This window comes from Falco rusticolus, chromosome 8, assembly GCF_015220075.1.
Source record: "Falco rusticolus isolate bFalRus1 chromosome 8, bFalRus1.pri, whole genome shotgun sequence".
Taxonomy (NCBI): domain Eukaryota; kingdom Metazoa; phylum Chordata; class Aves; order Falconiformes; family Falconidae; genus Falco; species Falco rusticolus.
This window is the reverse complement of record NC_051194.1, coordinates 36269874-36290436: the sequence shown is the minus strand read 5'-3', so window position 1 is coordinate 36290436 and position 20563 is coordinate 36269874. Positions and strand designations below refer to the sequence as shown.

At 42.6% G+C, this 20563-nt stretch overlaps 1 protein-coding gene across 1 annotated transcript; it reads left to right on the top strand.

Annotated features, from left to right (window-relative positions):
- Nucleotides 1-1923: 1923 nt before the first annotated feature.
- Nucleotides 1924-6341, top strand: TMEM177 (transmembrane protein 177). Its single transcript, XM_037398351.1, has 2 exons — nucleotides 1924-1989; nucleotides 5184-6341. The coding sequence occupies exon 2, from the start codon at nucleotides 5198-5200 to the stop codon at nucleotides 6131-6133; it is 936 nt and encodes a 311-aa protein (XP_037254248.1). The 5' UTR covers nucleotides 1924-1989; nucleotides 5184-5197; the 3' UTR covers nucleotides 6134-6341.
- The last annotated feature ends 14222 nt before the right edge of the window (nucleotides 6342-20563 follow it).

Here is a 20563-nt window from a genome sequence, read left to right as displayed (position 1 = left end):
AACTCACACTGTGCAAACCCATCCAACCCTCCCCTCCACATTCACCGGTAGGATAAATAAGTCTTAGTGACTCTCAGGCTTTCCAAATCCATCATCCCACTGTGTGTTGCGGTTAGTGAGAAATCTGGTCTCCAGCTGCCCATCATCGCCTGCATGCACTTATTCTTCATACATCTGCATGAAGTATGAATTTCAATGCAAATTTACAAATTATAAGTTTTGGTAGATGATGAAGCTACATGCTGAGGCCACAGACCCATGGCTATAACAGCTCTCTGCTGATATAAAGGGGGAGGTGAAGCTCTTGTCTCCTTTTTTTCTGGCTGCCTCCCACCTTTTTACAGCCCTGGCACTTTTCAGACTTTTCAATGATCCAGTTCAGCTCGCTAACCTGGTAGAAAATGATCCCTTTTCCCCCATTACTATGTTTCTGCTGCTAGTGCGTTAAAAGCAGTGCACAAGAGGGTCTGATAGATGCCAGATCTGGCAAAAAGTGGTTCAGAGGGAGACAGAGGTGAGGAAGGCGGAATCTTTCCTCTGACTTCTCCCCTTGGGTGCCAGCGAACCATTCATCTGCCTTGCCGTATTGCAGAAAACCGTAACTGAAGGGTAGAACCGTACCCTCTCATGAACGAACGTGTTTTCTTAGTAATTAGCAGTTTGTTTATTGGGAGTTAAAACCAAGGCTGTCATTAACAGTTGCTGTTCACAACAAGGAGGGATGCTGGCTAGGCCTAGTCAGGCCTGTTTAGCACTAGCATTTCTAAAATGCAGGAGATCATCTAGTAGGAAAAAGATAGGACAAACACCTTCATTTGGATACTTTCACCTAAGTCCTGGAGGAAGACCTGAATTTGAATGGAAACTCCTAACCCTTTGGTTTACAATCTCAACCCTTTTATGTGAGAGCAAATCTCAGGCCAAAAGATCTAGCAGCTGAACCTCTACTGGCAAGAAATGCCTCAGTCGGGGGCTGCTACAAAGAAAAGAAGGCCTGTTGAAATTATTCTAAGTAGATAATAACCATGGATTTCTTTTATTTCTGTTCTGCTGTCTCTTAACCCGCTACAAAGCATTATTTCCATTTGGATTGTGAAAACAGTTACCTCACAACTGAATGGTTACCTCACGATGGCCTGAAGGGACATGTTAAAACAGCAATCACAGCACCCATGGATACCTTTCCTACAGACGAGGCAAACCCAATCTTCCACTATCCACCACCCAAACGAAATCCCAAGCTGGCCAAAAGCTATTCCGCGTCCTTGTTTTGCACGGACTGTAGAACCCAGGGCAAGGCTGGGCTTACTGGAGCTGTGCCCTCAGCAGCCAGCGCTTACTGAAGGGTCTGCCGAGGGATGGCAGGCCTCCCCAGGGCTGCCTCAGAACAGATCCACGCAGGATTACTGAGACACTACAGCAGCCATCTCCTGCTTTGAGCAAATTGTAACCTGAAAACGAGTAAAAATCCCTGCATGTGTTATTTTCCTGTTAGGGATAGCACATAGAAAACAAATGGTACTTGATGGCCATTAGCTTATGGCACGGCCATCCCAGAACGCGTGGCTGCACTGCGTTGGAAGGGCTGTGTTGGAAATACCTACGGGAAGTATTTTGCAGGAAAAACACAGGGAGCTGCAACATGAAACACAACAACCCTGCATGAATTTATGACTCGGGGGGAAAACCAGCCACCGCACACACACACACCCCGGCCGCAGTTGCCGCCCGGGGTGTCCCAGCCAGCGCTGGCCTGGCCCCTGGCCCCTGCTCCCCGGCCGCAGGGGCGGCCGCCCCCGAGGGGCAGCTCTGCCGCTGCCGCCGCCGCCCACCCACGGGGCTTCAAATTCCTGGGAGCGCGCCAGCCCCGGATGCCCGTGCTGGGGCAGCCCTGCCACGGCGCTGCCGCCCGCCCCTTCCGCCCGCCGTACGGCAGCGGGGAGGTGGCCGCCCCGCCGGAGCCCCGCCTCGGCCGCCGCGGGAGCCTCGGTAGGTGCGGGCGCGGGGCGGGGAGGCCTGAGGCGGGGGGCGCCTCGCGACCGGCCCCCAGCGCCGGCAGCAACGGGAGGGACGCGGATCGCCCCCTCCCCCCGGCCGGGGCCTGGGCCGGGGCCTGGGCCCGGGGCCGGCCAGGGCCTCGCCTGCCCCTCGCGTACAGGCAGTGCGGGCCCACCCCCCCACACACTTTTTTAAAAAAATATTTTATTTTTCGAAAAGTGAGCCTTGAAACCCCGAGCCCTGCAGTCTTTGCCAGACTGATACTGTTTTAAGCTGAGCTTTCCCCTCGGCTGTGTGTAATTAAAAACAAAGATAAATTATCTCTTAGGCGTGCCCAGTTTGAACTTTAGCTGTTAAAATTCGCAGGCTGAAGTGCAGTTACGAGCCTGTGACACCCCAGAGATCCAGACGATGTCAGTGTATGGGGAGACCACCTTACATGCCTTGCTGTGGCTTTGTGGGGAGCAACTAAGTGCTCAAGCCTGTAGGGTATGGTCCGTGTAACATTGCCTGCCTTATACATAAATGGCCTAAAGTTGACGAATAAAAATAAAGGTGCCATATGCAGGTAGGGCTGCAGTGGGGTCTTCTGCAGGAGCTGGGAGTCTGCACTGGCCCTCGGGGAAGGTCTGAAAGCAGGGATGCTATAAAGTGTCCAGGGTGATTTTCCTTTTATCTTTGTGAGTATTTACTGTCGTGAGACAGCGAATGCTCCGTGGCCCTTCCTGCTTGTCCTTGCGTGAGGCGCGTGGTGGGACTGGCAGGTGCAATCCAGGCAAGAACATGGCCTGGGCTGCCGGGGGTCTGCCCGCACACGTTTGAAACCATGCCTGCAGAGCGGCTAATTCAATTAAAAAAATTCTAAAAATACTTAGCCGCTGTTACAGTTTTTATGACTGGAGCAGGAAAAAGGTTAGTGTTAATGCACTGAGGTATATCCTGCCGTTACGGCTGGTTAGGAGAAGCATATAGATAAGCACAGCGCTTCCTGCCCAGCTTTCCTGTGGTTCACCCTGGGCTGCCAGCCTGTCCAGGTGTGCTTCCCGGCATCCCGAGGCGCTGACCAGGAGAGGGGGACTTTATCCTTGCAGTGCTGCTAATCTTAAAAAGATCTGTTAGCCAGCCCAAATGAGAGGACGTTCTCTAACATGCGTGGGAGAAACTTGGGAAGTCCTTGGCTGAGCTGCATGTGTGGATCAAGTGGTAGTCTTCATACAGTCATCCCCTTAGTAGGGCAGCCACACACACCCCCCCACACCCTGTCAACACCATGACCTTTTCATTCAGATCTAGACTACCAGATTTGCCAAGAGGTCATTAACGCCAAAGAGATAATTTGGGGTTAGTATTACTGTTTTCTGGGGTTTAGCTCCATTATCAAGGAGGTTTTTTCCTGAAATTGGGTTTCATCCAAGCTCTTGGCCCTTTAGTGTGTTTTTCTTAAATAATTTTGTCATGCAAATCACCACCTCCAGTCTTCAGCAGAATGTAAGAATACCACCACTTATTAAACTAAGAAATACATATTAAATTGTTGTGTACTCGCATGCATCATTGTTTTTATTAAGCACTCAGTGTGTGTTCAGTGCAGTATAAACATTAAACAAGGTTATTCTTCGCCTGGTGAATTTGCAGTCTGAAAGAGCTTCATAGGAAGGAGTAGTAATAACATATCATTAAAACACCGCCTTTAATTTAATCCCTTTTTGTTTCCCTGTGGTTACTGCTCATTTGCTGTTGATCATGACTAGTGTAACCTGGCATGTCATGCAGTGCTGTTTCATGATTGTTACAGCCCCCAGTTGTCCGCTCTACCCCTCTGTGGGAGGTTCTTGTTCAGCGTGAGTGGAAGAAGAGAACATATGTCTGTGTTTCAGCTGCTGTTGTACAAAGCCCAGCAGCATAGCTGAAACCCACCTTTGATGGTACTCTACACTAAGCCCTTGGTTGTTGTATCAAAGCATGATTTCCTTCTGCCACCTCAGCTTCCTGTAAGGACAGCTGGAAATACTAATGTCTTCAACAGCTGCAACAAGATTCTCTGAAGCTCATGTGTTAAAACCCTGAGAGAAGGGACATCACAAGATCAAATGAGAACAGGGGCATCCCTTTCTCACTGATGACTTTTGGGTTTAAGTGCCTAAGTCACTTTTATATCTTTATGGTAGCATCATTTTAGGGTTGAATTCTGTAGCCAATGGAATTTTTTTAAGAGATTGGAGTTTTCCTGGGCAGAGCACATCACATGGCTTGGACCATAAAAAGAACTGATACTCCCCAAGGGAAGCAGGATTCCTGAATTGAAGGACTTGGCGAGTTTGAAAGTTTTAAAGTTTATCTGGTTATTTAAAGAGTTACAGCATAGTTGTCTGCCCTGAAACTATTTCTGTTCCAGTTTCTGTTCTGGATCTGCATGTATTATTTGTTAGAGAATTTATTTCAGAGACAAAATTTTAAAAGTAGTCAGTGAAAGCATGCTGCTTTCTGAAAAAAACCAGCTGCTTTTTGCTGAGTAAGCTAGAACCACTGCCTGGAAGTTGAAATCCAGGGGAAAAAAAAAAAAGAAGAAAAAAATACATACTGTACTTTTATTTTTTTTAGAAATCTGAGGTTGACTATCCATTAGAACAAACTCTAAAGGAAAATTCTGTCTCCTGAAATTTTCAAATCAAAATGAGATTCTGTTTTGAAAGCTGTAGTCAAGCTTAAGTTACTGAATTTAGTATTGTTTACTGATTAAAAATATTGGAGCTGTAGAGGAGGTCAGCATAGATTAATCTAAGTATTGGCTCTTTCTGGCCTTAATATATGTGGTCTATGTCCAATGGAATGCAACGGTAGGATTGTGCTGGCAAGGGCTGTGCTCAGTAAATACAGAATTGCATATTGATTGCTGGGGAAAGGAGGCAGTATGGTGGCTTATGGTCTTTATTGCAATAAATTGATTTACTGGAGGAGAGGGTGAAGTTAATTCTTTGTATCAAGCATCTTATGTTCCAAGGCCCCAAAATTAATGAGTATCCTTTCCTCTGTTAAGGTGTTTTGTTAAAGAGTGAATGTTTCTTTGGTTATTGTGCTTTGCTTCTTCTCATGTGTTTTTGCTTTTTTGTATTTTTTTTTAAATGCTACGGATATGAGAGACCCACTTATGCACACTTTAATTCATGATTTTGTGTTATAAACAGGTTAGGATTTGACTATGGCAGTGCGGTTCCTGCAGAAGGCATCTGTGTGGTTGAAGAAGCGCAAGATCACTTTGTTGGCTGTTTCTTGCGTGGGACTGTTTGGCGCTAACCTTTCCTATCATGTGTTTCCTGAGCAGACATTCAAACTGTTGCACGAGTGCTGGTCAGAGGGGCAGCCAGCTGAGCTTTCACAGAGGCTCTGTGGTGTCTTTCAGGATGTCCTTCAGGATACTGCTGTGAAGTCCACCGAGTCCTATCGAGCCTTTGCAGCTTCTGGCTTCCACCCTGTGAGTGCTGGTATCCCCTGGCTGCCTGCAGGCTCTTTGGTGGGCATCCCGCCTAACTTTGATAGCACAATTGAGGATAAAAAAGGAATAGTCAACCATGTTGTTGTGATCAATGGCAAGAAAGTAGACTGGGAGAGCAATGAAGGTGTTGCTTTGAAGGAAGCTCTGACATTTTCACTTGGAGCTCAGAAGTTTGCCATTGCCAGAGAACTTATGTATTTGCAGAGCAGCAGCCCTTTGGTAAGTGCAGTTGTGGCTCCAACTTGCTTAGCTGGTACATTTATCTGTGGGAGAGTTATAAAGCTACTTCTGGGTTTATCTCCTGGCCCCGTAATACTTCGCACCATCTGTAACCTCGTAACTGCCACTGGTGGGCTACTGTGCTATTACATTTCTTATGACGCCGTGACCTATCACCTAGACTGCAAGGCTGACAGAAAGGCAGCTACTGTTTCCAAAGACTATGCCAGAGGTGGGGTTGAATTTTATGACAAAATCCTGTCCCGCAACAGGATTCTTCGTGGTCTGATGGGCAAAGAAGGGATAAAAATGTATGCCCCGAGTGGTAACCTTTTCCCAAGGTACTGGTTCAGAATAAAGTATACCCCGTACACTTACCGAAGAGATTTGATTGTTAATATTTTAAGAGAGCTCCAGGCATAGGAATGAGTGCTTGAATTTTAAACTTGTGAATTATGTATTCTCTTGGAACACTGCTGTGCTGCTTTCCGCCTTCCCCCTACCGCCCTCCGCCCTGTATCTTCATTAGAATTTTGGGGTTTATTTTTGCATGTAGTTTGGAAGAAGTTATTGCACAGTCTGTGAATAAAGAATTCCTTCTTAAAAAATTAAAAGACTCACTTCAAAGTGCTGTGTTCTGTGTGCATCTCGAATCACAAGACCACTGAGGAAGGGAACTTCTTAGACCCTGATCTGGAAGTTCTGCTGCTGTGCTCTGCGGTCCTGCCATTGCAGTCTGGAAAATAGAAAGAGTAAAGTCCAATGGGGAGTTTTGGGAGTATTATCATTTAGACTGGAGTGTTTGTGTGTATGTTTGCCATTCCTCCTGTGGAACAATCCAAAGGTGTTTAAATAACTGGGCAGTCTGTATCGTGCTGTTACACAAATACCAAGACAAAGCGTTTCTGTTCTGTGTAAGTTCTTGTGCCGTGTAAATTCTTATGCTGCAAACACTATTCTTCAGTAGGGCGCATTAGTTATCCTGCAGTTCATACTGATACAGCTATATTATTACCAGCACTTGCATAATTTTCTTAAATCTAGTTCTGCTCTCTGCATGACATGGTGACTGCGTGTGGGTATCTGGAATTACTCCCAGCAGTGGCAGTGTGTAACACAGACTATCATGGGTTGGTTGTTTTCTCCTAAGTGGGATAAGCATGTTCAGGGGAGGGTTTTCTGTTTGCTTTGGCACAATTTTTGTTTGATTTTAAAAATACATGCAGATGTGTGTCACCTTCTGTGTCAGAGAAGGCAAGGTATAAGAAACAAGTCTGGCATTTGGTGCAGAATCTGGTGAAGTCTGTGATGAAGAGTTGCCAAAGGAAATTGTTCTCCTGTTTCAGAGTAGCCTAGGAAGGTTTTGTCTGGCAGAACCGAGCTTCACCCAGGATTACTAATCTTCTGTAAAGGTCTTTAGTGCATGGGCAGTAAACTTTCCACTGTAGCCTCACCTTGAAGCTTTTATGTAATTTCCAAGATGATAGGTCTCAAACTTTGTAGTTCCCCTTTATCAGTGTTTCTATTGCAGCCTTGCTAGTAGCCCTTCCTGGTGACATCACAGCAGTACTCCTTGTTGCTGTTGTCATTCTTACAGGAAACTTAAATTATTTTGTATCTTCTCAGTCGCAGATGTACTGAGTGTTCTCTCTGCCCTGCTTTTGTCCTTTCTTCATCTGCTACAATAATAACTGTTACGCCTGTGTTTGCTCAAAGGATTACCGAGTTCTGTTTTCCCTTTGATTCACATGGTGACATCGAGTTGATATACTGGCTGCTGAGATGCTGGTGTTGCTTTATAATGCTGAAGCGGTGTGTGTATAATATATATATAATATATATATGAGATGTTTGGGGTTCTGCTGAAGTAATGTGTCATGTTTTTCTGGACCACCACCTATCACTTGCAGTTGTCCTTGAAGTATCAAGTAATGAGATGCCTTTTAGGTGCTTTGTGGCGGTAGGTTATGATGTTATTGTTCTTGTGACCTTTGTGAAAAAGTTTGACACAATCTCGGCTGTGGAATAAAAGGAGAGTTTACCTTTAGGCAGGGGGCTTTCAAAGCTTCAGGCTAAATTTATTTGACTTTTCTTCCAAGTAAATCCAACAGGTCAAGATAGAGGTTTTTTGGTTGAGTGATGTAGTGGCTCAGGACTGGAATATAACTCCTGTTTTATGTAGCCTGTGAGTTCAATTCATCCTCATGTTATTCCTTCAGACAAGTCTAAACTCCATGAAATGTTCTCAGAGAGAACTTGGCCCATTTGTTTTATGTGTTTAAGGAGCTGCTACTACATAACAAGTGCAGAGATAAATTGGGGCTGCCTTTGAGATTTACAACAAGTAGCAGTTTAAACAAAATTAAATTAATCTGCTTGTCTCTTACCACTCCTTGCTGCTGTTTTTCATCAAGATGTCTGCAGCTAGTGCTGTTAGTTAACATTCTTAGGTTGTAAAGCTCCAGTGATGTTGATGGGTTTTGCAGTTGAGCACTTTGCTTTACTCTCACAGCTGGATTCTCCAAGAAGCTCCATGGTATCTGTAACTGCTGTGTCTGATTTACCTTTCTTTGAACTTGCTGTGGCATAGTGGTGTCAGTAAGGGATGGCTGGCTAGTATTAAGACATATGCACTTGCCTTCCAAAGACATGTTCTGGCCAAGGGTTTACAAACCTCCATCTCTGTATAGTCAAGCTCCTATTCTGATGCCATCTGTGTAATGTGGAAACTTAGTGCTGTCAATATAAGGGAAACGGGATTTGAAATCACAGCTGCTAATTAAGATTTCCCTGAACTTTGGGAATGTGTGGGTTGCCCTCAAAAAGGTTTGTATTGTGTTGCCAGGTAATTGTTGCTTCCAAGATTATCTGTGGTATTTGGCAAGTAAGAATAGCACAACTCAAATATATGGCCATGAAAATACTCATGCAAACTCTTACAATATTGCAAATGTTTTCCTGTAGGTGGAATTTCCAATGAAATCAAATACTGGTGATAGAAATGATCTAGTTTTGTGAGTACAATAGATGCAAGCACCCTGGAATTAAAGATGAAAATGTTGGTTGATCATGCTTTTCCATGCTAAGAACAGTCTGATGTGGAAGAGCAAGTTCATTCCGTGGCCCAGAACAGCCCAAATGAATCGGTTTGTAAGTAGTGTCAGTCAACAGCCTTACAGTCTCCCCCAGCTCTGAAGCTGAAACTCTGAGAAAGTTCAGAAAACTTGTTTTAGTAGTGACTAGCTTCTCTTGCACTGCTCGGATGAGGCAGGCTTTGTATGATGTTAATGTGTAGAAAAGCAACAGAAAATGTTAAGCGAAGGGAATTGCTAGGAGATAACGGATATAAGAAGTCTAAGCCAAGAAACTGTAAAATGAAGGTGTCGATGGAATCATGAACTCTCATAAAAATGGATATTGTTTACAAAAGTGAAGCTTTCTGTCTGGTAAAGTGATTAAAGGCTGAAGTATGAGCAGCAAATGACCAAAATGAGTTGCTAGTTTAAATTTATACACAATGTAGTTTAAAGAGAGATTTGACTGGTTTATTTATGTTGTTATCCTGAATTTTCTAGACAACTGCAAACAGAATGATCCTGTAACTTAATTTTTACCTAAGTGTAATGTTTGCTGCCACATATAGCTTTAGTGGATAATGCTGCAAGAGACAAGGGCCCCCTAGGTGCTTTGCTCAGAATTCCCACTGGTGTGCAAGAAATGCAGGGTCTGGCTCGCAGGTTTCTTTCCCTGTCCTAAAAAGTGTAGTTTCTTACAGAGATGCCTTCAGCTTGTTCAATTGTCAAAACCATAAAACTGTCAGAAATAGAGCAAGACTGAAAACTGGACAGTTTTCTTGAAGACAAACTGTAAAAATAATCTGATTTAAAGTAATTTCTGAATCAGCTGCTATAGGTATCTGGCTCCTCTTGCAGTTTACAGGAAGAAGGAGCTTCACAGATGGCTTCCAAGAGAGAAATATCCACCCAGGCGGCATGTGAGTAAAGAATTTCCCCCACAGTATTTCCACAAGGGCTTCAGTTGAAATGTAGCAGTCCTTTAGAAAACAGCACTTTTTATTGCAGTGGAGCACTGTTATCACCCCTTTTCACATTAAAGTTGTTGTCAGAACCTGACAGATAAGAGGATGAGAGAGCTGACTGCCAGGCTGTGGAGCCTGTTACCCTACAGGGTAAGCTGGTGGTGTGGGGAGAGGTGATGTTGGAAGCCTGAGCCTACTGCTGTTGTTTTGCCCTTGGCCATAGCAGTTGTGAAACAACCACTGTGACAATGTGTGGCTTGGGTGGGAGTGAGTTAAAATGTATGAATCAAATTATCCCGACTGAATCACACGCAGCTTTCATTAAAGGAACAAATACAGAGAATCCATCCCAGAGTGAGTGTGGCTACATGCAGCCATTGTGGGCATCATTAAAACAACCGTAGGGATCTCCACTATGTGGAAATGCAATTCCTAGCAAGCTGCAGACCCTGAAACAAGTGTGTGGGCTACATCCTGCAACTGTTATCCGCTCGTGTTCATGAAAAGCTTCATGTAGCAGCTGTGATTACATTAATGTAAAAATTATTAATTTGCAGACAACCTGCCATCCATGCATCCAGTTCTTCCTTGATTTCATTCATCTCTGCTGGAAGTGTGTATAACTGAAAGGCAGAATGCACTGGTAAGCGGAGGAGTGCTGATGTAGGAAGACCTAATTAAGAGCTCAGAAAAAGGAGAACACTGTCAGGAAGAGAGGGAAGCTGATTTTGGTTGTTATCAAAACTAGACTTAAGAACAGAAAAACAAGGTAATGATTCTCTAGGAACTGGTATGTTAGACATATTAAATCTGAAGGACCTGAAAAATGGCTTATGGATGTTTTGCTGAGCTTCCCTTTCACTGAGAATATATCAGTTTGTTTAGCTGAAGTGACTATATTCAAGCTGCTCAAACTGCCAAAACTGTAAAGTGGAGAAAACTACTAAAATCTGGCTAGAAATCAGTCTGTATTTCCCATCTGGAAAAAAGGGATTTTTTTGGACAAGCCAAACTCTTAAACTTTATAGCCAGAAACGAACACTGGAATGTCTCTGCAGTTGGGAGCTCTCACTCTGAGTCAGACCAAGTTTGCCTTGATGTATCCTGGCCTCCAGTCTTGAGAAGAGAGTGCCCTTAAAAACTCTGTGTCTAAAAACGCTGTTTAGAAAACACAGCCAGCCCAGCTGTATGTTTATTTCCCTCCCCCTGGCCCCCGCCTCAGTACTCCTTACAGCAGGAACCATTTGTGGTACTGATCTGCTTATGCAGTACTTACTATAATGTGACCTCTGCCTAATAGTATAACGAGCTTCGTATATATGGTGATAATTAAGTGTATTAGGCCCAGGTCAAAAAAAGAACTGTCCCCCAAATCATGTTTCCTAGAGAAATTTATTTTTCTCTAAATGACTGAACTTTCGTCATCTGGAAGTTGACCCCTTTTCCAGTCCTGATCAGGTTACTCGGAGTCAGTAGCTACTTTGGAGCATTACTGTGTTAATATAGTCACGGCATTAACAGCTTCTTTCAGTATAAATGAGTAACAGGTGAAGCTGTGTCTTCCTTTGCGTGTGGCCAAGCTACTTCTGCTGTAGATGTCTTGTGAAACAGCAGATCTCATTAGGATAACTAAGAGTATTTAGAAAACATAAGACACTGTGAGCCTGATCCCAGGTTCACAGCTCCAGCATTTCTTGTGGAGGGAACATTAAGAAAGGATATGCAGTATCTGAAAAACTCCTCTGGTTACTGTCTAGCGGTTTAGTGCAGACCTGCTGACCTCTGGTAGCTTTGTTTCTATCATTTGGTGAAATAACGTTCCAGTGGGAACGTCATTTCTTCATTCCTTGTTCCTTTTTGTTTCCTCTGGCTCTGCTACTCTAATTGCCTCTGCTGCCTGCTGACTCATCTTGCAAGCTGCTTCAGCTCACTCAAACAAGATTTGTGAAGTTTTTAAGCTCTCACTTGCTGCTTACACTTCCATTTGCACTACCTTCTTGCTTCTACAGCACTTACTAGCCGAAGACCACAGCAGCTTGAACTTCTGTTTTGCTTTATTAGGTTTAGTCTACATGTTTTTGCAAGGAAAAATGCCTTTGACTAAATGAAAAATAGGCATTGTGGTTAAAAACCACCTTCTTTGCCACAAACAGAATTTAATACTTCTTTTGAATCTTCCATTTAGTGTTACTTTTTGAAACATGCTTCTTACTTGCTGTCTATGGCACCCAGTTCACTTTTGATCTTAATTTACTTCTGTCACTTTTAAGATGCCACTGTTCCCTTTGAGCCCTTAGAAGTTTTGTTTCTTGTTCTTGAAAATTGCAGGGAATTTCATATACTTCTATGGCTATAGGTGATGTGTTGTGACTTGAGAGGTAATAACTAATCTTGTACCATTAGCTGCTTGTACTGATGTTGACCTAGCTCAGGCACACCCGTATTACATTTGAGTGCTGTGGTATGGAGGTATTGCATGCTGGCTTTGAGAACTGTGTCTTCTCAAGTTGCTCATATTGCCAGTTCCACTGAGGAGTGTATAGATGTCTTTTAATCACCTGCTACTGAGCAGAAGCAGAGGGGTCTCTTGGGTTTTGTCTCACTAAAAAGAACACTTACTCACTTTTGACAGAGAAAATATTTTGACTGACTCTTGGAAGGGCGAAGGGTTTGAAATGCAGAAGAAAAGCTCAGGCAAAACCAAGGAAAATAATCCCATGTTCCTTAAATTTTCTAAATCTTGGATGTTGTTACGAAGCTGTACTGCACAAGAATTGCAATAGACTTCTGTACCAATTACATCTGATTTCTAGGTTATTGCTTTAATAGGGCTAAGCTTTGCAGTCCTGACAGTATGCACAGATGCTTAGCTGCTCTGGAGTAGCATCTTTGTGTCTATGTCAACTACAGTAGAACTCCATCTGGTCAGTACATCCTCAAGTAGTCACTTTTCCATTGCTTCCCAGTTCCTGGTGTGCAGCCACATTACGGGTACTCCAGGGAACACACATGTGCACCCCAGGCAAAACTTTCTGCTCCAGTTCCCTTGCCCCACCAATTCCTTTTCCATGCTCCTTTGGGCTGGAGGCAGTTACTGCACAGCCACCAGGTATTTCAGTGGAGTAGCCCCTGATTTAAAGAGCCTGAGAACTGAATGTGATGGTTTCCTCTACAACTTCCACTAAGCAACGCGTGACAGTTCAATACCATGATGGCTCTGCCAGGTATGCTGGTCCAAAACCCCCGTGCTACTACTTATTTCCAGCTAGAGAAAATGGAATTTTGTGGAGTTCTGTTACCACAAATTTAACGGTCAATATCAACGTGAATCAGCTGAGGCTGAAGCTATAATTTGTGATATTAAAGCTAGAGGTGGAATTTCCAGAAGTGAAAACTAGTGAAGTACTCCACACTAACTATAAAGACATTTAACAGATGTGGAATTAAAGGTAAAGCTATAATCCACTTTACTATTGTAAAGCTATATTCATTCTTAAACAACAAACGAATTACTATACAATGAAACGCTGAACCTGTTTCTCAGGGGAGATAGAAAATTAAGATCAGGTTATGTTGTAAATAATGATGCTGGTTTTGAAAAAAATTTTCATTTTTCTTTTTTTTTTTTTTCTTCCCCTTCACTTCCTGGCTAGACTGGAGGCATCTAAGTATTTCAGAAAACAGAAGAATAGAAGAACTATTCTGTAGAAAGTTTTCCTTATAAGATCTTTTCTCATATGGGATGAGTTCCACTGCCTCAGTGACTTACAGAAGTGTATTATATAATTCCCTGTAGATATCCGTATACAGATGTATTTATGGCTTTTGGAAACTTTGTGTAATTTAGGCATAAAACTTGAAGTGTGTTTTATAGTTCCTCATTAATAATAGTTGAGAATTATGCTCATCTAAGGCAGCACACATAAATTCTTAATGTTCAGACATTCATTATATGCCTGTGATGGTTAGAAGTTGCCATAGGAAAATAAAAGCCAGTGATCCCAAAGGTTATTTTTTTTTAATTTTTTTTTTAAGCAATTTGGAAAATTGTGTTCATCCCCTAACACTTCTTTCCCCTCTGCTTCCACATTTTTCCACTTAATCTAAAGATATAACATTGAATATTGAAAAAGTCAAATCAGGAATGAGACAAACTTTTTATTGACGAAAATTTCATTAAACATGACAGCATCTTATAAAAGGCAGTGCTGAATCCATCATTTTATGGAGGTTATAAATCCAGGTAGTTTTTTGCAATCATGATTTACAGATCTTAATAGGGTTCACTTGTATCACATGTGAAGATGGCTATGGCATAGTTGCAGGTGGCTAGATGAAAGCTCAATATATGTATGTTAGCTTTACACCTATGAAGCAGGTAAAAAGGCAAATTTTTTTTCTTACTTTCCTGGCTAGAATGTAATTTGTGTTGCAAATTAAAGTCATGCTTTAGCAATTACAATTTGAACTGTGAAAGCATTTCTTTCAGATTTTTTTTCTAACTTTCTAGCAGCTGAACTGGATATGTAGAGCCATAAAAATGCAAAAGTTTCAGTCTGAGAACAGAGTAAGAATGAGAGTAATTGAGATTTTTCTATATATTTAGAATTTATTTCACTTAGTATTAAAAAAATCTGGGATGAAACCTCACAATAGATGGATCAAAAAAAATACATTTTCTTCTAAAGTAATATGGTGATCAGATCTTTTTTTCTGCTTATGCAGTTAGCAGAAAAAAACACACCAAATGTTGTGCCATGTTCTGAACAAGCAGTTCGGCTGGCACAGGTACTTACCGTTTCCTTGGTCCAGATACAAAATTGCTCGCACTGCGAAGATCCCAGAAGCAGGTTTTCCTGAAGCACAAATGTCCCACATTATGCCATGTCTGTCTGAAGTTTCTTTTATTCTGAGACTGGAAACAAGTTTGATGCAGCTTTGAACCCTGTCATATACTGTGTATGCGTGTTGAGCCATCACACGTGTCAAAATTCCTTCCCCTTTCACTGTACTTTTTCATCGTGGATTTTCAGATCTGCTAGCTGGTATGAAAGAATTGTTCCTTATCTGGTATTTTATGGGTATCGGATGTATGTTGGCTTCAGCTGAAATTGTGGGTATGAAAGCCTCTGGAAAAAATTCGGGTTTTTTTTCACGGTGGTGGTCTGGTTTTAATCTTACAGAGTTTCTACTGAGTTTTGCCTTGAATGGTGTAAATAGAACCAATATTGATGGCCAAATCCAACAGAGGTGCTTGCCTAAAACCAGTAAAAGGTATGACTGATGTAGTGATACAAATCTGTAATTAGAAAATATGCATCACCCAAGCCCAAGCACCTCTGGTTTCTTGGCAGGCAGAATTCAGCAGGGGTCTGGAAATGACCCAGTTGTGCTGCTGGGTGCCGACCAGTGCCAAGCCCTGCTGAGCCATGTGTGCACTGCTGCTGGCTTTGCGGAGGGGATCAATCTGTTCGTGTTCTCTGAGCCACCCAAAGCTACACTGCTAGGATCAAACCCATTGCAAAGTGCAGCTGGGATGTCCTTTCAACGCATGGCTGCAGGAGGTGACATTGTGCTGTGCTGTGTAACACGCTAGTGTTCATCTTGAGGAAGTAGGCCAGTGCTGAATCATCCCTTCAGGCTTACGATTTGTAGGTTTAAACCATAATCTGCTGGAGATCATTTGAAGGAGAGTGTTGCAGCAAGGATGGATGAGGGGGATCCCTGGGCTTGTAAAATTGTCACAGTGCAGGAGGAAATGCAGGAATTGTGGGTCTCAAAGGGGAAGGGGCAAAAGGAGTATTCTGGTAGGTTGAACAGGAGGACCGTGAGCTGCTTCTAGCATGCAATCCAAGGAATATTTACATCTTACAGTCTTTATAGCTAATGTGAAAAGTGTTTTAACCCCTTGGAAAGCAAGAGACTGAAACCAAGTAATCCCACAAGGCGGATGACTTAACCACAAAGCACTAATCTGGCTCTCCTTGGACAGATGATTTTCAGCAGTATGGAACAGTGTCCCCTCTGCCTGCTTCTCAAGTCTCACTTTGCCTTTGGTTTTCTTTTAATGTTGGCTTCCTAGAAAAGAAAAGAAAAGAAAAAAAAAAAAGGCAATTTTACTGCTACTAAAATAGGTTAAGGAGAACAAAAAGACTGCTAGAGTTTTTCATTATGATCCAAAAAAATCTTTCCATAGACTGTGGCACAGAAGTATTATCACTTCATGTGTCTCTTACAATTTTCCATCTTTGCAGTGGTATTTGTTAGCACTTTGTAACTTCCTTTAGGTTGGTCTTTACCCAGGCTATCAAAGAGCATGCAATATAAATTTCCTGTTGCACAGATAGGTTCCCTGAAAAGCAATGGGTAAAATACAGGTCATGTAGCTGTTTTATTTGCTGTCATTTAATGTGTGCATCCATCATGCCATCATAAACTCATTGAACATTTTGTAACTCAGCTGTTAAAAGTTCTTCCACCCTGTAGTGTAGTCGGTGGAAGGGTTCACAGGCTGTCAACTATGAAACAGTGATGCCCTAGTTTAAAAATTAGTCTGCTCTGTTCGATGTCCCTATAAATAATTTAAAGCAAATGACCAGTTCAGAGGTTTTTTGCCTGCCCCTTTTCTGATGATAATAAATAATATCATGGTCCAAAGAGCAGTTATCTGTCAGGCCGAGAACATCCTAGGTAAGCTTCTGTGTGTCAGATATGAACTTTGTGTACCTCTTGGCAGGCAGTCATTCGCACGAGCACTGGCAGCAAGTCAGTGAGCATATGCGCTTGAGTAACTTGTGCTCAGTGGGGATAATGCTTGACATTCTCTCTGAAAGAGAACTTTTTTTCAGGAATTCAGTAAAGCACCTAGACTCTGAGGACATAACTGCTTTTCCTGGAATTAACAGGCTGAGTTGCAGGCTGAGGTGCTTTGGTTCAGCTAACATCACATGCACCATTCGTAATACTGAGTTTTAAATGCAAGGTCAGGATGGTAGGAAAACTAGCAACTAGGTGGAGGGCTTGATTAATGGGAGTCTAACCAAGGAGAAGGGAGGCTGGCTCAAGATTGCTGTCATCTATTAGTAAGACCAGAAAGAAGTCTCCACACTGCAGCAACTATGAATTATTTAGTTACCAGAGATGGACAGAATGCCATTTGAGTCATCAGGATTTGGCCAAAACCTGCCATCAGAGATCTGGCTTTGCTCAAAGCCCACCGAAAGCCATATACAGCAGGTGTCTCACAGAGACTTCTTCCCCTCCCCCCCCTCCCAGTGAGCTTTGGCCCTTTAGCAGCATGCCAGTTCCTCAGAAAGAACTGAACCATCCTCTGCTGAGAAGCATGATTTTTATTTGTGCCAAGTTTGCCACTCAAGGAAATAGTGGCATACAGACAGCTGACTGTAGATCCAAGGTTTCTGCCATGTTCTGTCCCCAGTTGAGGGGAAAAGCCTCTGAAAGGTGCTCTTAATTTGTGCCAAGTGGCATCCATTCCTAGAGAATCCTCCTTGAGCTAGGTATAGCTCCTTCGCAGCATCCTCTCCATCATCCTACACAGCTCCAACTAGGAGCTAAGGGAGACCAGTGGACAAGGGACCAGCTACAACACCTTTACAAGATCAGAGGAATAGCACTGGGATCTTTCTGGTATAGCAGGAAGAGTGTATAATGGGTAGGCTGAGATGAAAAATGTGGTTCAGACCAAGACTAAAATTTGTATTTGGTCAATAATGGAAAAAACTGATAAGCCCAGCATTGCTGCTGCTTTGATATCTGTTGGCCAGGCAATCATGATGTTGGCTTGATGAATATACTATTTTCAGGCAGCTCTCGGTTTGTGCTTACTGTGCATCATTTTGGAAAAATATGGTTTTAACCATAGCCATAGAAATGACCTGTATAACAGAGGAGATTTCAGCATTTTATGGTTTTGGTGAGAATGACAGAAGGAAAAGGAGAGAATATTTGAGTAACCTGACATCTTGACCAATATGGTCATTCTTGGGTTGACCCAATGCTTTTGTCCAGGCTGTGGGTGCATGCATCTGCAGCCTCTGGGGAGCAGAGCCTGCTGGCTTCCCTGGAGCAGGGCTTGGCTAAGCCCTATGCAGGCTGGCAGAAAAATCCCATCCCTGCGCTGAGGAAGGGCAGAAGCAGAAGATATGCAAAAGGTAGGATCAGAGGAGAATATGCAGTGGCAGGATGGGAGTTTGAAAATGAGATTGAAAGCCACAGTCTCGAATTTTTGCCACAGCTAAAATCACTAGTTTGAACTTTGAATCCCCTGCTGCTTTGGTTTCGTGTTTGGGTTGGGTTGGGGTTTTGGTGGGATTCAAAAGAATAACTGCACATTTGCAATGATCATCTACAACTGTCAGTTGAGGATTATTGGCATCAACATTATGGCACTCCTGGACCAGCGAGACCACACCCCTGACTCAATTTTAAAATACAATATTCAATCCCTCTGGCTAAAGAATCCCCTTCACCTCAAGTAGCAATTATTCTCCTCCTACCCTGTATGTATAGGGACAGAAGAAATGTCATGATTAGAGCTTCCATGGATGAAGCCCAGGGGATCTGGTGGGCACAGCATACCTCAGTTTTCAGTGTTTAATGAGGGCTGCATGCTAGCTTTTTTCATTCCTGTTGAACATGTGTAGAGAGGGCAGGAAGCCTTAAACCAGTAGAGAAAACAAATAGGGCATAATCTGAAAAGTTTGAAAACTACAATTGAAACAGATTTGTTATGTCATTGCTGAAGGTATTGTCTGCAGAAGTCAAAGGTTTTTGTAGCTTCTCTGCCCTTTCAGCATCACTTTGGGTTATACTTGTCTGGACATTACTATTTTCAATCTAAATAGACATAGTCTCTCGTGTTACTCTCAGCTGGAGATGTTACTTGTCTTCCTGGGCTCAAACATTGTGGAGTGGCCATTGAAAATCACCTGGTGTTGCCATAGAGATGTCTATGACAACGAAGTGATTTCTGTCCTTTGTAGGGCATAGGCCACTGTCATTGTCACTGATAGAATAATGGGAGGTTATCAAATGAAGGGGGCCAGGCTAACTGGTTTTGTCAGGTGTAATTTTCACTGAAGTTTCACAAGGGATGCCGTATATTTTGCCAGAACTCCTTTTGAACCACGTCTTTAGTGGAGGTCTTTTACCAGAGGACCTTCAGGAATATATTTGGAATTAAATTTGCTTCCACCTGCACTGTTCTTGTTGGATATTTTCTCCCTCAGCCCATCCTAAAGTTCAGAAGCTTAAGTTTTAATTCTATTAGTATTTATTAACTTAAAGTTTTGTAACATTTGATTTTCTTTCTGCTTTTGGATGGAGGTGGGATGGGAAGGGAGATACACTGATGGGGTAGTTACATGACAGCTGCCCATGTATTTGGGGGGTTGTCCATCAACGAAGATTACTCATTGTAGGACCTCTCAGTCCAAAAAGGATGATGAGAAACTGGAAGGGTCCAGCAGGAAGCTACCTATTGGAGAGACAGAGCACAAGGCCTGTGACAAGAGGTACAGAGAGCTGAGCTTATATAGGTCAGGAGAAGAAAAGGCTTAGGGGTAAGGTGTGACTGGTGGCCAAATGAAAGCTGCAGGATCTGAGTTTGGATCCCACTTAGGACAGTCATGTCAGGCTAAGACTAATTGCCACGTAATACTGCTACTATGTTTGTAACAAAACTTGTATCACGTACAAAAGCAATCCTGTAAGAATTTGTAAACCTATGATATTGTGGGTGAATACCTCCTGCTAGGTCTGCAGTGTATTTTCATATACTTCTTTCTGGGGATTTTCATTAGCAGACCCACTCTAGGTTTGACAAATTGTATTGCCTTTTTTTTCTGCTCCACTGACGTTTCTTGCCTACCAAATGCTGGCTTTCAGTACTCTCTCATTACTCATTCACTGATGTATTTAGCAAATCAGGTTGATTTTATTATGGTACATAGGAGTATTTTGCAATCAGCCTTATGTGATGTAGAAAAAATGCCTAAATATTTCTATTCATTGTTTTCTGTCTCAAAGCCAGCTTCTCATTGACTGGTATCCCTTGCCCACTTACTCTTCAAAAGCAGCTTTTTTGCTAGGAGAATATCAATTTCCATTGAAATGATGATATTAATTTTCTCATAGCTTGTTTACTGACTCAAGGAATCACAGAGGAGTAGAATAACTTCACTTCCCGTAGAAGAGCCTTGTTGTGCAACCCCAGCCATAAGGTCCATGTTTTTAGGATCTTTAGGTGATTAAAACTAGCATGACTGCAGTATCTGTGGTGTGATAATGCTGACTTGTGTCCAGTAAGAATCTCACTTTTTATTGGCAATGACAATAAATGGGTAGGAGTTATATAAGAGGTGAGGCAGTGGCGTCAGAAAGGACAAGTGATCTGGTACATGGCAAGATAGGATATATGGGCTTTTTTGGGAAAGTTTTCTTCTGTGAACATAGATTTAATGTTCTGTTTCTTGTTGATGCTCTGAGAACAGCATCTTCACATTGGGAAAATAAAACTTTCTGCTCACAGCTTCCCACAACCAATTAATTATTCAGTATTTGAGAATTCAATTTGAGATTTCGTAAGTAAAAACAATGGAGTAAGAATGAAGGGAAGCCACAACACGTGACGCCAGAACTCATGTAAACTCAAGCATGAGAAGGATGATTTATTTGAAAAGAATGCAATATCCATTCTTTTATTTATGTTTTGCATGTTTATTGTGGGTCTGCAGGATATAAATAATCTGTAACATTTATTTTCCATTAAAATACAGAAATTAGAACAGTATTTC